Source organism: Myxocyprinus asiaticus, chromosome 39 (assembly GCF_019703515.2).
Source record: "Myxocyprinus asiaticus isolate MX2 ecotype Aquarium Trade chromosome 39, UBuf_Myxa_2, whole genome shotgun sequence".
Classification (NCBI taxonomy): Eukaryota; Metazoa; Chordata; class Actinopteri; order Cypriniformes; family Catostomidae; genus Myxocyprinus; species Myxocyprinus asiaticus.
The window spans coordinates 28,072,820-28,086,394 of NC_059382.1; the positions used below are offsets into that span (position 1 = coordinate 28,072,820).

At 39.6% G+C, this 13,575-nt stretch overlaps 1 protein-coding gene across 2 annotated transcripts in view; it reads right to left on the reverse strand.

The window, feature by feature from the left end:
• The window catches only part of LOC127429542 (serine/threonine-protein kinase D2-like), a 59,035-nt gene extending 45,986 nt beyond the window's left edge, over positions 1-13,049 (reverse strand). The window contains exons 1-2 of one of the 2 annotated variants that reach the window (XM_051678650.1): positions 12,584-13,049; positions 12,179-12,500 (exon numbers count right to left, since the gene is read on the reverse strand). In XM_051678650.1, the coding sequence (XP_051534610.1) occupies positions 12,179-12,499 (321 nt within the window). In that variant the 5' untranslated portion in view covers position 12,500; positions 12,584-13,049. Of the gene's footprint in view, positions 1-12,178 lie in introns of both variants that reach the window. The other variant, XM_051678649.1, reaches the window with a different exon arrangement.
• Between the last annotated feature and the right edge of the window lie 526 nt (positions 13,050-13,575).

Sequence of the window (13,575 nt, forward strand, 5' to 3'; positions counted from 1 at the left end):
TCTTTACAGCAGGAAAAGTTGTTTCTTACAAGCTAAAGTTAAGAGAAAGAAGCAATAGCTACAGTGGACTATGTTTGGACCCTCCCACTCATCTGCTTTGGTCCAAGAAATCAGGAAGCCTGTCAGACTCAGTAAACTTTTGCCATGGCTCTGTAGAATCTCTGGGTGAAGAGGCTGACTTCCTGTTTGTGTCCACAACACATTCAGAATGGAGAGGAAAAGGCTTGTGGAGGAACTAAGCCTGTTTCTTTGTGTAATGCTCTTGCGTCAGCCCCATACTATCATCTGTATATTATATTTGTGGTGTGAAGATTGCTTTTCCTTGAGTCATGAGTAGATTGCACTGATATGAGTAACAAAGGTGAATAGCTGTGTCATGGAAAACAGTGGAAAGGCCAAATTTACATTACGTACATGACTGGGCCTGCTACGTAGTGCATGGCAGCCTGCTGGATGGGTACAAATACCAATGATACCTCAAACAACATTGCTATGTCAAAATGCTGCTGTAGCATTTTACATTCACTAATATTGCTCAACATATACAGTATCACATTAATAACTTCAAATAAGTACTATTAGAATGGACAGCCTGTGCTATTTTAATTTGATTTCCATTTATTTATTTTTGGCCTTTTTTGCTATGTGCTACATGTCGAAAAACACCCTGGGGCATGTTTCTGACCTTTTTGCCACTTTAATTGACAGAATGGTGGAAAGAGGATGGGAAATTTGGAGAACAGGGTGGAGAAAGATTGGGAAATGTTGCTAGCTGAATTCAAATTTGCATCGCCCACATGAGCACTACAGCTAATAAACCACACAGTATATATAATTCAAACTAGGGATGTCCCGATCAAGTTTTTTGCCCCCGATCCGAGTCATTTAATATCAAGGATCTGCCGATCCGCTACTTGTATTTTCCTAGTGCTAGGTGCACACTTCAAGTACATTAAAGCTGCACTCCAGATTGTGCACAGTAATTCTAATCCAATGCACTTTTTGTCAAATTCTGCAAATATCTCCTCACAGTCTGCAAGCTGTCCGTTCTGTGGGTGGGCTGAAAAACAATCTAGTATTTGTACACAGCCCTGGCTCTGTAAATGGGACAAAAACAAAGTGGATCAGACTGATCTACACAACACTACTCAAGTCAGTCAGCAACGGGGGGTGCTTCTTGTATGCACAGGATGGAGGGTGGGGGCAGAGCAAGAGGGAAATTCATTAGAAGAGCGAGGCAAATCTGGCTGATGTGAACTTTCTAAACTACAAGGAGGACATATTTTTTTTTAATTTTTTGCCTGAATCCAAGCTGTTCCATATATATATATATATATATATATATATATATATATATATATATATATATATATTTATTTATTTATTTTTTTTTTACAAAATAAACAAACTAAAAATATCTTAATTCCACTTAGTGCAGTATTGGTTTTCATTTGTTTTTTAACAAAATAACCAAGTAAACAAACTAAAAGATGTATTTAGGAATAGCTCTTATCAATTCCACTTAGAGTAGCATTGTAGTAGTAAAACTAGAACACTCAAAATGGGTAATATAATCACAATTCCACTTTGAAGTGGTGTAATAGCTTAACTTTAAGTAGCAGCATTACAGTAAAACCTGAATAACAAAATAAAATTGCATTGCACACTTTTGTTATCAAGGAAGGCCAGTTTTTAAAGTGCTTTTATTGGAGCTGCTACAGGAGTTTTCCCTCTCTCTCATTCAGTTATCTATACTCTTACTCTCACTTCAAAATGAAGTGAAGGTTCTTTTTGAGAAAGATCAGCATCTCTGCCATGTTAGCGGAGAGCCAGTTCCTCTTCTCATCAATGATGTTTGAGACTGCACTTAAGAGTCTCTCGCTGTCCACACTTGTGCAGGAGACACAACATACTGCTACCCCATATCATCCATTGCTTTTTTCATATTTCTTGCACTGTCCTGGAAAATGACATGGACTCATTGCTTGTCTATTTCCCTTTTACATGCTCTGCTGTATGAGACCCTCGAAAACTGATAAGCATGCAATACCGCATGATTTAAATCAAAAGCGGAGACAATCCAGTGTGCAGTGAGGCTAAGCAACGACATCAGGCAAACATCAGAACTCCAAATGTCTGTGGGAAAGCCAATAGCAGTCACATCTGATAAAAGACCTCGTAGGTGGTCATGAACCTTGTTGTAAATGCTCCGGTAGAGCAGTCTAAAATGTAAAAATAAAATATTTCCACACTGCAGACATTTTAGCCGCGTAGTCCTGCCACAAATTGTGCTCTCTGTTTACGTGTGTAAAACAGCTGATGTAAAACAAAGGATTGGGCTTAGGTTTGTGCTCAATAAAGCTGAAACCGATCAGTTAAAAAAACTGCCTTAATCGGCCCCGATACTGATCTTTGAGATCGGATCGGGACATCCCTAATTCCTTTACAAGAGCATTCTGCGTTAACAATATGCGCAAAGATACCAAGAATGGACATGATATAACTATCCGTTAAGCACTTTTTCCATGGTGGGAACTCCACCCACAGGAAGTTAATTTGTCTGTAAAAGTAGTCCCACTTTAAAGGTAAGAATTACCTCTCAAACAATGGTTCAAACAATAGACATTGTTACTGAAATAAAAGTTGTATTTAGCATTCCTTTAAATTGAAGGCCATAATGAATTTTCCTTTTGTTGATCATGCTGTCAAAGTGAGTTTCATCAAAGAGACTTTGAGACATTGAAAGATTTTTAAGTGCAGTGTCTAAAAAATAGGATTGGAACCGTCTGCCTCCAGAACTCAACATGTTAGCTAAGATGTAAAACTCATGCACACTGCAGACACACACACATACACAAACACAGTGCTTTCATTAGACCCTTTGGATTAACAGAGTTTTAGGGACACACAAGCTTACTTTCTGTGTGCTGCTTGGTGCTGAGACAAGGGCTCTGAAAACAAAGCAGTCCTTTTTTTTTATTCAAGAGAACGGTAACATGAGAGGCATAGCTGGCAAGCACAGGGGAGAAGGGGGCGGAGGGGACTTGGCAAATGGACTTTATGGAGTGTGTGCTCTACCATGCTCAAATGGGTTTTTGTGGCCCAGGCGTCAGGATGATGGGACAGGTTATCCAATAGGAATGCCACAGTGATCCCCAGTGACCCCAACCACAGCCAGAACTTTATTTCTTGAGGAGGACGTAGAAGAAGCACATGAGATGACCCTTACAAAAAATTGTACAGTGATGACATAAGATTATAATACCATAGTACTTTGAAATTTACCTTAGTACTGAATGATTACTATAATCGTGTACCATGGAAACACAAAGAATAGCTTTGTATTGCCATGGTACGTCTACAAACATGGTATTGTCATACTATTTGTCCAAAGAACCATGGTATTACCTGTGCCATGGTATGTGTCCAGAAACATGGCATTGCCATGGTACATGTCTAAAAACATGGTATTACCATGTATGTTACATGTCATAAAACATGGTATTACAAATGAACCTTCCTTAAAACATGGTATTACCATGGTAAATGTCTAAAAACCTGGTACTACCATTTTACATGTCTAAAAACATGGTATTACCATTTTACAAGTCTAAAAACATTGTATTACCATAGTACATGTCTAAAAAACATGGTCTTTCCATAGTACATGGCATAATACATGGTATTACCATTTTACATATCTAAAAAAAATGGTACTACCATGTTGCATGTCTAAAAAGCATGATATTACTAAGTTACATGTTTAACAACAACATAGTATTACAATGATTCATGTCTAAAATATGGTATTACCATAGTACATCTAGAAAGCATTTTATTAGCATGATACATGTCTACAAGCATGGCATTACCAAGGGTACCTGTCAAAAACAGGGGTATTACCATGTTATATGTCTTAAAACTTGGTGTACATAGTACATAGTACACTCATGGTATTACCGTGGTACCATGTCCAAATAATATGGCAATACCATGGTACTTTTTCATAAGTGGATGGAGTGAGAGAGAAACAGGGAGCTCAGAAAATTGGCAGCACTGGCAGTGTGAGGGGAACCACACTTCTCTTCTCTGCCTGAGATCATGTGTTTACCCAATAGCAGTCACATCTGATAAAAGACCTCGTAGGTGGTCATGAACCTTGCTGTAAATGCTCCGGTAGAGCAGTGTCTGAAATGTAGTGTCGAGAGGGTAGGGCATACCGTGGCTCCAAAAGCTCCAAAAGACTGCGAAAACCTGTATTCTCTACCACAGCGATGGGTTGGTCATCCAAATCGATGAATTCAATTACCTTCTACGTAATCTTTTTGGCCTTGTTGCTGTCAAGAGGAAATTTCTCTCTCCTTTTAAAAGTATCCTCCAGTGTGTGTTGCTTCGGTGCAGCCTTTGCCTGAGTTACCTGAGTGAACTCACTGTATTCTCACTGAGTGTTTATTTTTTAGGTGCTGTATCAAATTGGTAATACTGAACACAGCTCTGTTGCTACCGTCTCGCGAAATGCTCACACTAGAGACATTACAAGTGGCTGCTGGGCTGCTTTCATTTTCCAATGTAAAATATTTCTAAAAAAAATGGTACTACCATGTTGAATGTCTAAAAAGCATGATATTACTAAGTTACTTGTCTAACAACAACATAGTATTACAATGATTCATGTCTAAAATATGGTATTACCATAGTACATCTAGAAAGCATTTTATTAGCATGATACATGTCTACAAGCATGGCATTACCAAGGGTACCTGTCAAAAACAGGGGTATTACCATGTTATATGTCTAAAAACTTGGTGTACATAGTACATAGTACAATCATGGTATTACTGTGGTACCATGTCCAAATAATATGGCAATACCATGGTACTTTTTCATAAGTGGATGGAGTGAGAGAGAAACAGGGAGCTCAGAAAACTGGCAGCACTGGCAGTGTGAGGGGAACCACACTTCTCTCCTCAGCCTGAGATCATGTGTTTACCCACTATGGTAACCCATTTCTCTTTCTGCTGTGAACCGGCTTGGAGACACATACACACACACACAAACTTCTGTTCCTGCGTGTAGTGCATGCACACAAAAACACACACTGCTCCACCTTCTCCAAATTCGCATGCACACCCCACCCACGCCTAACGCTCACACTGTCCTACATTACAGTCAATCCAGGCACACACCAGTCTCACACCCCATTCTACCCATTTGTGCTCTTTTCATGGCAAATCTAAGCTGCTTTGATTTGTATAACCATACAAAATCTCCATTCTTTCAAAGAACCAATTTCAAACCACGGTTGGTTTGAAAAGAATATAATCCTAATGAGATTAATTACATACCGATTTACTCACAGCATGGCATTGAAAAATACATTCTGTAACCAAAATGTGTGCCAACTATGGAATTAAAGACTTACAAACGGCTGCACGTGTGTGTGTATAAGTACTGAACTGAGTATTAACATCTCTGCCATGTGCTTATCAAAATGCAGGGTTCAATCTGATGTGATTACTTCAGTATTTATTTCCTATATAATAATAATTATAATAATAATATAATATAATAATATGTCCTAAATTTTACACAATTATTTCTCTCCAGTCTGTTTGCTATCCATTTCCTCACACCCTCATGTACACGGTCCCAACATAACTGCTTGTTTATTTTCTGTGTACTGTTTTTGTAGTTTCTTCAACAACAATTTACCATAATAACCATAGATTCCACCAAAGTAACAATTATTTGTGACTGTCAATTTAATTCTGGGAACATTACAAATATTATGATGTCAGCTGTGTTATGACCTGTCGTTCTGACGTCTGTGGTCATGAAATAATTTGAGAGACTGGTGTTGGCCCACCTGAAGAACATCACTGGACCCTTTCTAGATCCCCTTCAATTTGCTTATCGAGCAAACAGGTCTGTGGATGATGCAGTCAACATAGGATTGCATCATATCCTGCAACATCTGGACAGACCAGGGATCCTTTTTGTGGACTTCAGTTTGGCTTTCAACACCATCATCCCAGCTATACTCCAGACTAAATTACACCAACTCTCTGTTCCCACGTCTATCTGTCAGTGGATCACCAGCTTTCTGACGGACAGGCAGCAGCTAGTGAGACAGGGGAGTTCACTTCCAGCACATGTACATTCAGCACTGGTGCCCTCCAGGGATGTGTGCTCTCCCCACTACTCTTCTCCCTGTATACAAATGACTGCACTGCCAAGGACCCCTCTGTCAAGCTCCTGAAGTTTGCAGACAACACTATTGTCATCAGCCTCATCCAAGATGACGATGAGTCCGTATACAGAAGGGAGGTTGAATGGCTGGCTCACTGGTGTAGTCAAAACAACCTGGAGCTGAACACGCTCAAAACAGTGGAGATGTTTGCGGACTTTGACCCCCCCCAACATTGACCCCCCTCACCACTCAAGCAATGAGTCCATGTCATTTTGCAGGACAGTGCAAGAAATATGAAAAAAGCACTGTGGCAGCAGTGGAATCATTCAGGTTCCTGAGCACTACCATCTCACAGGACTTGAAGTGGGAGACCCACATTGACTCCATTGTGAAAAAGGCCTAGCAGAGGTTGTATTTCCTTCGCCAGTTTAGGAAAAGGGCTGGAAAAATCACTCTGGACCCCACTCGCCCTGCCCACTACCTTTTTGAACTGTTGCCTTCTGACAGGCGCTACAGAGCTCTGAGCACCAGAACCGTCAGGCACAGGAATAGTTTTTTCATGACATGAGGAATCAAATTTTCATGTACTATAAAAAACATACTGTAAGTTTCAGAACTAAAAACAACATCCTCACTGCAAAAAGAGCATTTGTTAAAACCACACTGTGATGTTTTATTTTATTAGTTAAGTTGTATTTAAAAATCTCACTTATGTACAATCTCTATGTTGGACAAATAAAAAAAAAAATATACTTTTAAGAAAGATACTGAAAGCTGCAAAGCTATTATATTAGCACACTGTCCATCTGATCAGATCAAACACAAAGCTCAAGTCAAATCAAAGAAGGAAAAAAACATCCAGATTTAGGGAATGCTACTCTTATCTAAATCTTCAACTTTAAGATTTAATGCAAAACTGCTCTCAATCAGCTATTATGGAAATACCTCTATCAAAACAATGCTACAGATCACCTGTCTTGTCATTTCTCTTCTCACTCTTTGGGATTCACTTCCTGTTGAAAGCCACATATAAGAACATGTGTTTTCAATAGTCAAATGTTGACCAGTGCAAAGCGGTAAATTAGCCAGGAAATAGGGTTCTTCCATGCAAAGACTTTCCACAGCCATGCAAATGAGCAGGAGCGAAAGGAATACAACACATGAGAGCTATACGGTGCAGAATTGCCAGTGATTCCCCCAGATACCAGACACTGTGGGCTGTACAGCACAGTAATACACAAAACAAATTATTAGGGATTTTATGCTAATATACAATAATATTTTATTTAAATTGGACAAATGTACTTGTTTTAAACTTAACTTATTTCACTACATTTTGTTAAATTTATGCTTAAAACATTATATTTACCAAGTCTTAACATCCTATGCTATTTTGCTTATCAAGTAAATTTATCTTGTTTTAAGTATGCTAATAAAAAAATACAATGAAAAAAAAAAACAAGTCAGAAGTCGTGATTAAATAAATTACATTTTGCAATGTGACATTTCTGTATGAGTGTCCTTAAAGCTTGATATTGGAGGGGTCGAGGAGGCCAATTATGCCCCCTTTAGTGTGCCGCCGGTGCCCCCCTTTGCATGGCACCCCTATGCATTGCATACCTTGCATATATGATTTTTGCGCCTCTGTCTAGAGGTTGCCAAGTCGCTTCACTGTTGGTTGCTAGTTGCTTCCTAACTGCCTGCAGTGTCCATTTGCATTAGGTGAGCTCCACTGTCTGCACTGACATTGGTAGTTGGTGCATCACGTCACGCTCATTTGCATAAAACTAAATTGAACTTTGTCAGAAAATCTGGTCCTTTTCTGCTAGTAACACCTCAGGCACAGAATACAAGGAGATTGGTAAACAACAGATTAATAGTATGAGGCATTCCAAAGAACGTAATCCTCCATGGAGCCAGATAAAGAAACACACATTGTTTTCTGGGTGACGACTTACCATCACCCCAATCATCTGTTTCATTTTCAGCTAGTTACTATGTATACACCTACATTTTGTTGCTAACCACTCTTAATTCTTCTTAACACATTATGCAGAAATCTGTCTGGAGGCAGTGAGATAGAAACTGGGTAACTAAAACAGAGACAAGACTTGACACGCATTTCAAACCACACCCTGTCAATGCAATGGTGAGATAATGTGAAAAAATTGTTGATTGATTCAGATTAAAGGAAGTATGCAGTTTCTACGCCACTCAAATGACCAAACAAACTCTCAAAATTGCACAAAATCCCAAACACTCCTGCTCCAAATTCGTTAAGATTATGATTTTACTCACCAAAACCAAATGCATTTAGAAGACTTGTAATATGACACACAAGTCAACAATTCCTGTGAGGGTTAACAATTCTTTTAAGCTGAGACAAGAAAAAGCATTTTAACATAAGATCACACACCTCACCTTTAACCATAGAGAAGATTAGGTTAAAATCAGCTGCAAGTTCAATCAAAATAGGCAAATTCACATTTTTTCGATGGGCTATAGTATAACAATCTATGGGAAGTTTGAATGAATATCTGTTAGAAATAGGTGCTAGAAAAAGTGTCTTTCCTTTAATCTGGTCAAATACCATACTATCTTTTGGTGAACTTCAAAACATGCTTGTCTTGTATTGAATTAAAGGCTGCTTTACATTAAAAGGATAGTTTACCTAAAAATTTAAATTCTCTCATCATTTACTCACCCTCATGCCATCCCAGATGTGTATGACTTCCTTTCTTCTGCAGAATACAACTTATGATTTTTAGAAGAATAGTTCAGCTCTGTAGGTCCATACAATGAAAGTGAATGGGTGCCAAAATTTTTACGCTCAAAAAAGCACATAAAGGCATCATAAAAGTAATCCATACAACTCCAGTGTTTTAATCCATATTGTCAGAAGTTATATGATAGGTGTGGATGAGAAACAGATCAATATTTAAATACTTTTTTGCTTGAAATTCTTCTCCCTGTCCAGTAGGGGCACATGAAGAATGTAAATGTGAATATGCATGAAGAATGTGAATCAGCAAAAACACAAGAATAAGAATGTGAAAGTGATCTGTTTCTCACCCACACCTCTCATATTGCTTCTTAAGATATTGATTTATATTGATTTAGTCTTTGATTTGATTTTTGGAGCTTAAAAATGTTGGCACCCATTCACTTACATTGTATGGACCAAAAGAGTTGAGAAATTCTTCTAAAAATCTTCATTGGTGTTCAGCAGATCAAAAGAAAGTCATATATATCTGGGATGGCGTGAGGGTGGGTAAATGATGAGAGAATTTTCATTTTTGTTTGAACTATTCCTTTAAGGAATCCAACGAATAAAATGTCTAAACCAGCAATAGGCGATGGGAAGGTGTGTTGGGTGGAGATGTGCAAAGATGCAAGTAACTGCATTGTCTCTAAACCAGCATGGAGAATACAGACTCCTGAAGGAAGCCCCAGGGAGCAGTTCAGAGGCAGAGGACACACTATGACCTCCCACTTTAGGAGGAAACAGGCTTCATTTCCTCCTCTTTATCCCATGGACAATGGACTGCTTACGTGCTGAGCCAGCCGGGAAAATAGACAGGGCAAGGAACAACAGGGACACCCCAATCAATGGAAACCATCCTTGCCTTTACTTTACAAATGCTTTATTTATGCCTGCATACAGTGGCCCCAAAAATTATTTGGAGTACACTTAAGCCACACTTTGAAATGTATACATGTCTTGCATTATATGATGAAATATCAAACTAAGTGGCATTCATTTTAAAAACATGAATCACACAATAAACACAGTATATTGTTTAAAATGAAGCCTAAAAGTATTTGGACACTGGTTGACAAACTCGTAATGTGATGAACCATATGTGGTTACTGTGCAAAGACACTCAAGGGAAAGTGACTTCATACATCCACTAAAAATCACTATGACACCAGTTGGCTAAAAGTAATTGCAAAAAGGTCTGGTCTGGCAATATTTATTTGAGAAGTCACTTGGTTTAATATTTTGTTATCTAATGTAATGAAATTCATAAAGTTTTAATTGTGACTTCAGTCTCCAAATACTTTTTGGCCATTGAAAATGTTTAAACAGTTTTGCAGAACAGTCTCTTTCCTAATGTGCAGGAGTCAAGGAAAAGGAAAACTGGTAGTAGAAGAGCATACATTGAGTGTAGGGGGGAGGATTTGAGTTCTGCTGCCACATTACCTCCAAATGAATGGAAAAAAGTTTCTGTGGAACATAAAGATCCATTTGCATAAACAGAAAGGTAACACAGTGACTAACTCTGCCTAAAGCCAAGGAGAGATGAGAGAAAGAGAGAGAAAGAGGGTAGCATGAGCCAAAACCCAAACTCACAAATCTGGCAATCTAAAGGGTACAATAGAGAACTTGTTGCAATCAACTGATTTGCAAGTTGAAGGGAAAAGTTGTCACTTATGATCAGTGTTTCCAATATAGGTCCAAATTACATTCTGTCTTCAACAGAATAGCTTGAAAATAGATCCTGTAAGTACAAGCAGGACTAGACCTGCAAGTCTCCTTCCAAAGCAAGAGTTTTGCAACAGTTTAAGGCATTCATCTTCATGAGAAGAACAAAACTAAAGCTTTGCAAAGCTCTGTTCTAAGGGGTTTGGTACAAAACATGATTACTGGTCCAGTGATGCTCTACAAATGCTTCCTGGAAAAACCCTTTCCCCATGAACCTTTTTAAGCTGACAATGGCCATCGCCCAGAGCATGGAAATCTGATAATTGAATCAACATTGGCCATGCTGTAGTCAAAGGTAGCCTGATTGGCTGATAAAATCTCAGCTCTTCGGTACTACTGCAGATATGAGGTAAGGATGGTTGCGAAATGGCTGGCCTGTGTCTTATTCCATTAGGGTGGAAATGGGTTCTGGACATTTTGTGGAAGATTAGGGCAATAAATGCATCTGATTTTCCACAATGGGCTAAATTCAACCTAACTGGTTTTAGTCTTAATGGATACTGAGGTCTTGGTTTAATTGATACTGAACATGTTTATATGAACAGCAAAACACTGATTGTTTTTCTGTTTTTGTTTTTTGTTTTTTGTTTTTTAAAGTCAGCATAAGAGATTTATATTCATTGGATTATCCTCTGCTTTTGACGTCAATACTTCAACAGGCATACACACAGCACTTGCACAAATTGGATAAGCTGGTAAGAACACAGGTAAAGGTGTTTACATGCAATGCAAAATCAGGGAAAGGGGCAAAAAAATCTGTTTGTGTTGATAGTTTTTGCTTAAACTGTTCATGATCTTACTCCAATATAAGAAAAATTATACGTCAATTGCACGTTGTTGGCTTATTAAGCATAATCGTGCAAGAACATGCATGTAAATACACTCAATGCTTTGAACTCTAATTTTATACAATCTGTGTAGTTTTAATACACTTCCAACTTTTCTATGACTCACATATCAGTTCCTTCATTTGCAAAGTTCACAAATCAGTGTCTTGAAGGGATTTTCTGTGGTGAGAAATGCTGAACCTGGGCTAATAATTGCCATATACCACAGTAAGTTCTGCACACAATGGATATCTGTGTATTCAGTGCGTGTGAGTGTTATGCAAGTGTGCATGGCAGCTTTGAATGTCAAAGACTGGAAGAAGTGGCACTAGAGTAAAGGAAATACTTCTCACTCTATTGAAATGATCAACTATAAAATAAAGAGCTTATGAGGTTTTGAAAAGTTGTAAAGGATCTTTGATATCTGAATTGAAGTGAATTGAAGCTATCTTGGACACAAAGGTAAACCCAACTCGGAATAATCCTTTTCACACTGAATGTAAACTGCTACTGACCAACACTTACACTCTGTAATCTAGTAAACCAAGTACATTAACTCTAAATCCGAGGACAAGTTTGCTTCTTCAAAACTTCTTAACTTCCGTTCGAGCTGTGCAAAAGTGCTAGTGCATAAAGCATCACAACTCTCGGCACAATGTATTGGGTGGTGCTTACCTTCTGATCCACAATTGAGCATGCAATCTGTTTGACGTAGGCCAAGTCTGCAGTCTGGGGTAGAAGCACAGACTCTCTAGTCAGCCCAATCTGTATGATGAAAGAGACACCGGCTGGTGCCGGGGGCCCCGATGGGATACCCAACGCTCCTCCAGGCCCTGGGGCCACCCCTATGTCCACTGGAGGGAACCCTGGGGTTGCAGGGACAGAGACCGATGTCCCTTGGTGCATCACCACTGACCCAGGTGGGGAAGGGCCACCAAGGGGGAAGAAGACCTGGGACATGGGTCCCGGAGACATGAAGGAACTGACATTGGCCATGCTGTAGTCAAAGATAGTCAAAAGAGAGGTAAGACTAAGTTGTGTGAGGTAACAACACAACTTCACAGACCAGTACACACTCACTCATCAATAGTGGCTGTCCCTGTTGTGTGTCCCTTGTCCCTTTGAGCTCAAACAAAACGGATCCCTTTCCAGGAAGTGGCTCTTCTTTCTTCTCGCCCTCTTTTTCACAGAAAACGCCTCTACGTGGCTTTCATTCCACAGAAGGAGCAGGTGAGGAAGGCGGATAAGTGAAGTTTGGCTTTCAAACTGAGAGCGTCTCGCCCCCTCCTTCTCAACCTCCTCTACCTCCTCCTCCTGCTTCCTGTTCTCGCAAGACTCCAAAGCAGCTTTAAAGAGGAAAACGTCCAAACTTGAAAGAAACACAGTTAAGATAAGAAACTGTAACAAAGGAGGAAAAACTGAGCCAAAGTCTGTCTGTTTAAGATGGCCTCCAAGTACAGGAAACAAGCTGGAGAGAGAGAGCTCCTGGTTAGGCTTGCTTTGCAAGTCAGACTGTGTTTCAGTTTCTTGTCGGTGTTGAGCAGTGTCTGCTGTGTCTCAGTAAGAAAACTACTGAGGACACTCCCTCTTCCCCATGTCTCCACCTCCCTCCCTTCTGAACCTCCCAGAGGCCAGGAGGAAGTGGTGTGACTGATAGCTCTCTTGGCCAATCAGAGCTGTAAAGGAAAAGCACTATGAGATCATACTCCAGTTATGTCTCCTCCCAATACCACATACCCCTCCCTCTCTCTCTCTCTCAACTTTTACGTCTCTCCCTTTGTGTAACAGTTTGCCTTGTTTACTCCCCCACCCTGGAATAACTTTGGCGTCCTCTTTTTGCCTGGGGCCCCACACTTACACTCCTTTCCCAGACTCTCCTTCTCTTTCTCTTTCCCTAATCTGTCTCTCAGTGTCCCACATGATAACCACATACCTGACCTGTAGTGTGCGAACACGCCTAAAAGTTCACCCCAAAGGGTGCTGTTCTGAAGCCTGCCTAATGTAAAGAAAAAAAGGTGGAAGTTTTGCATTGTTTCCTCTTGAATGGATAAAGGGAGTGTCAGCTCACAAAC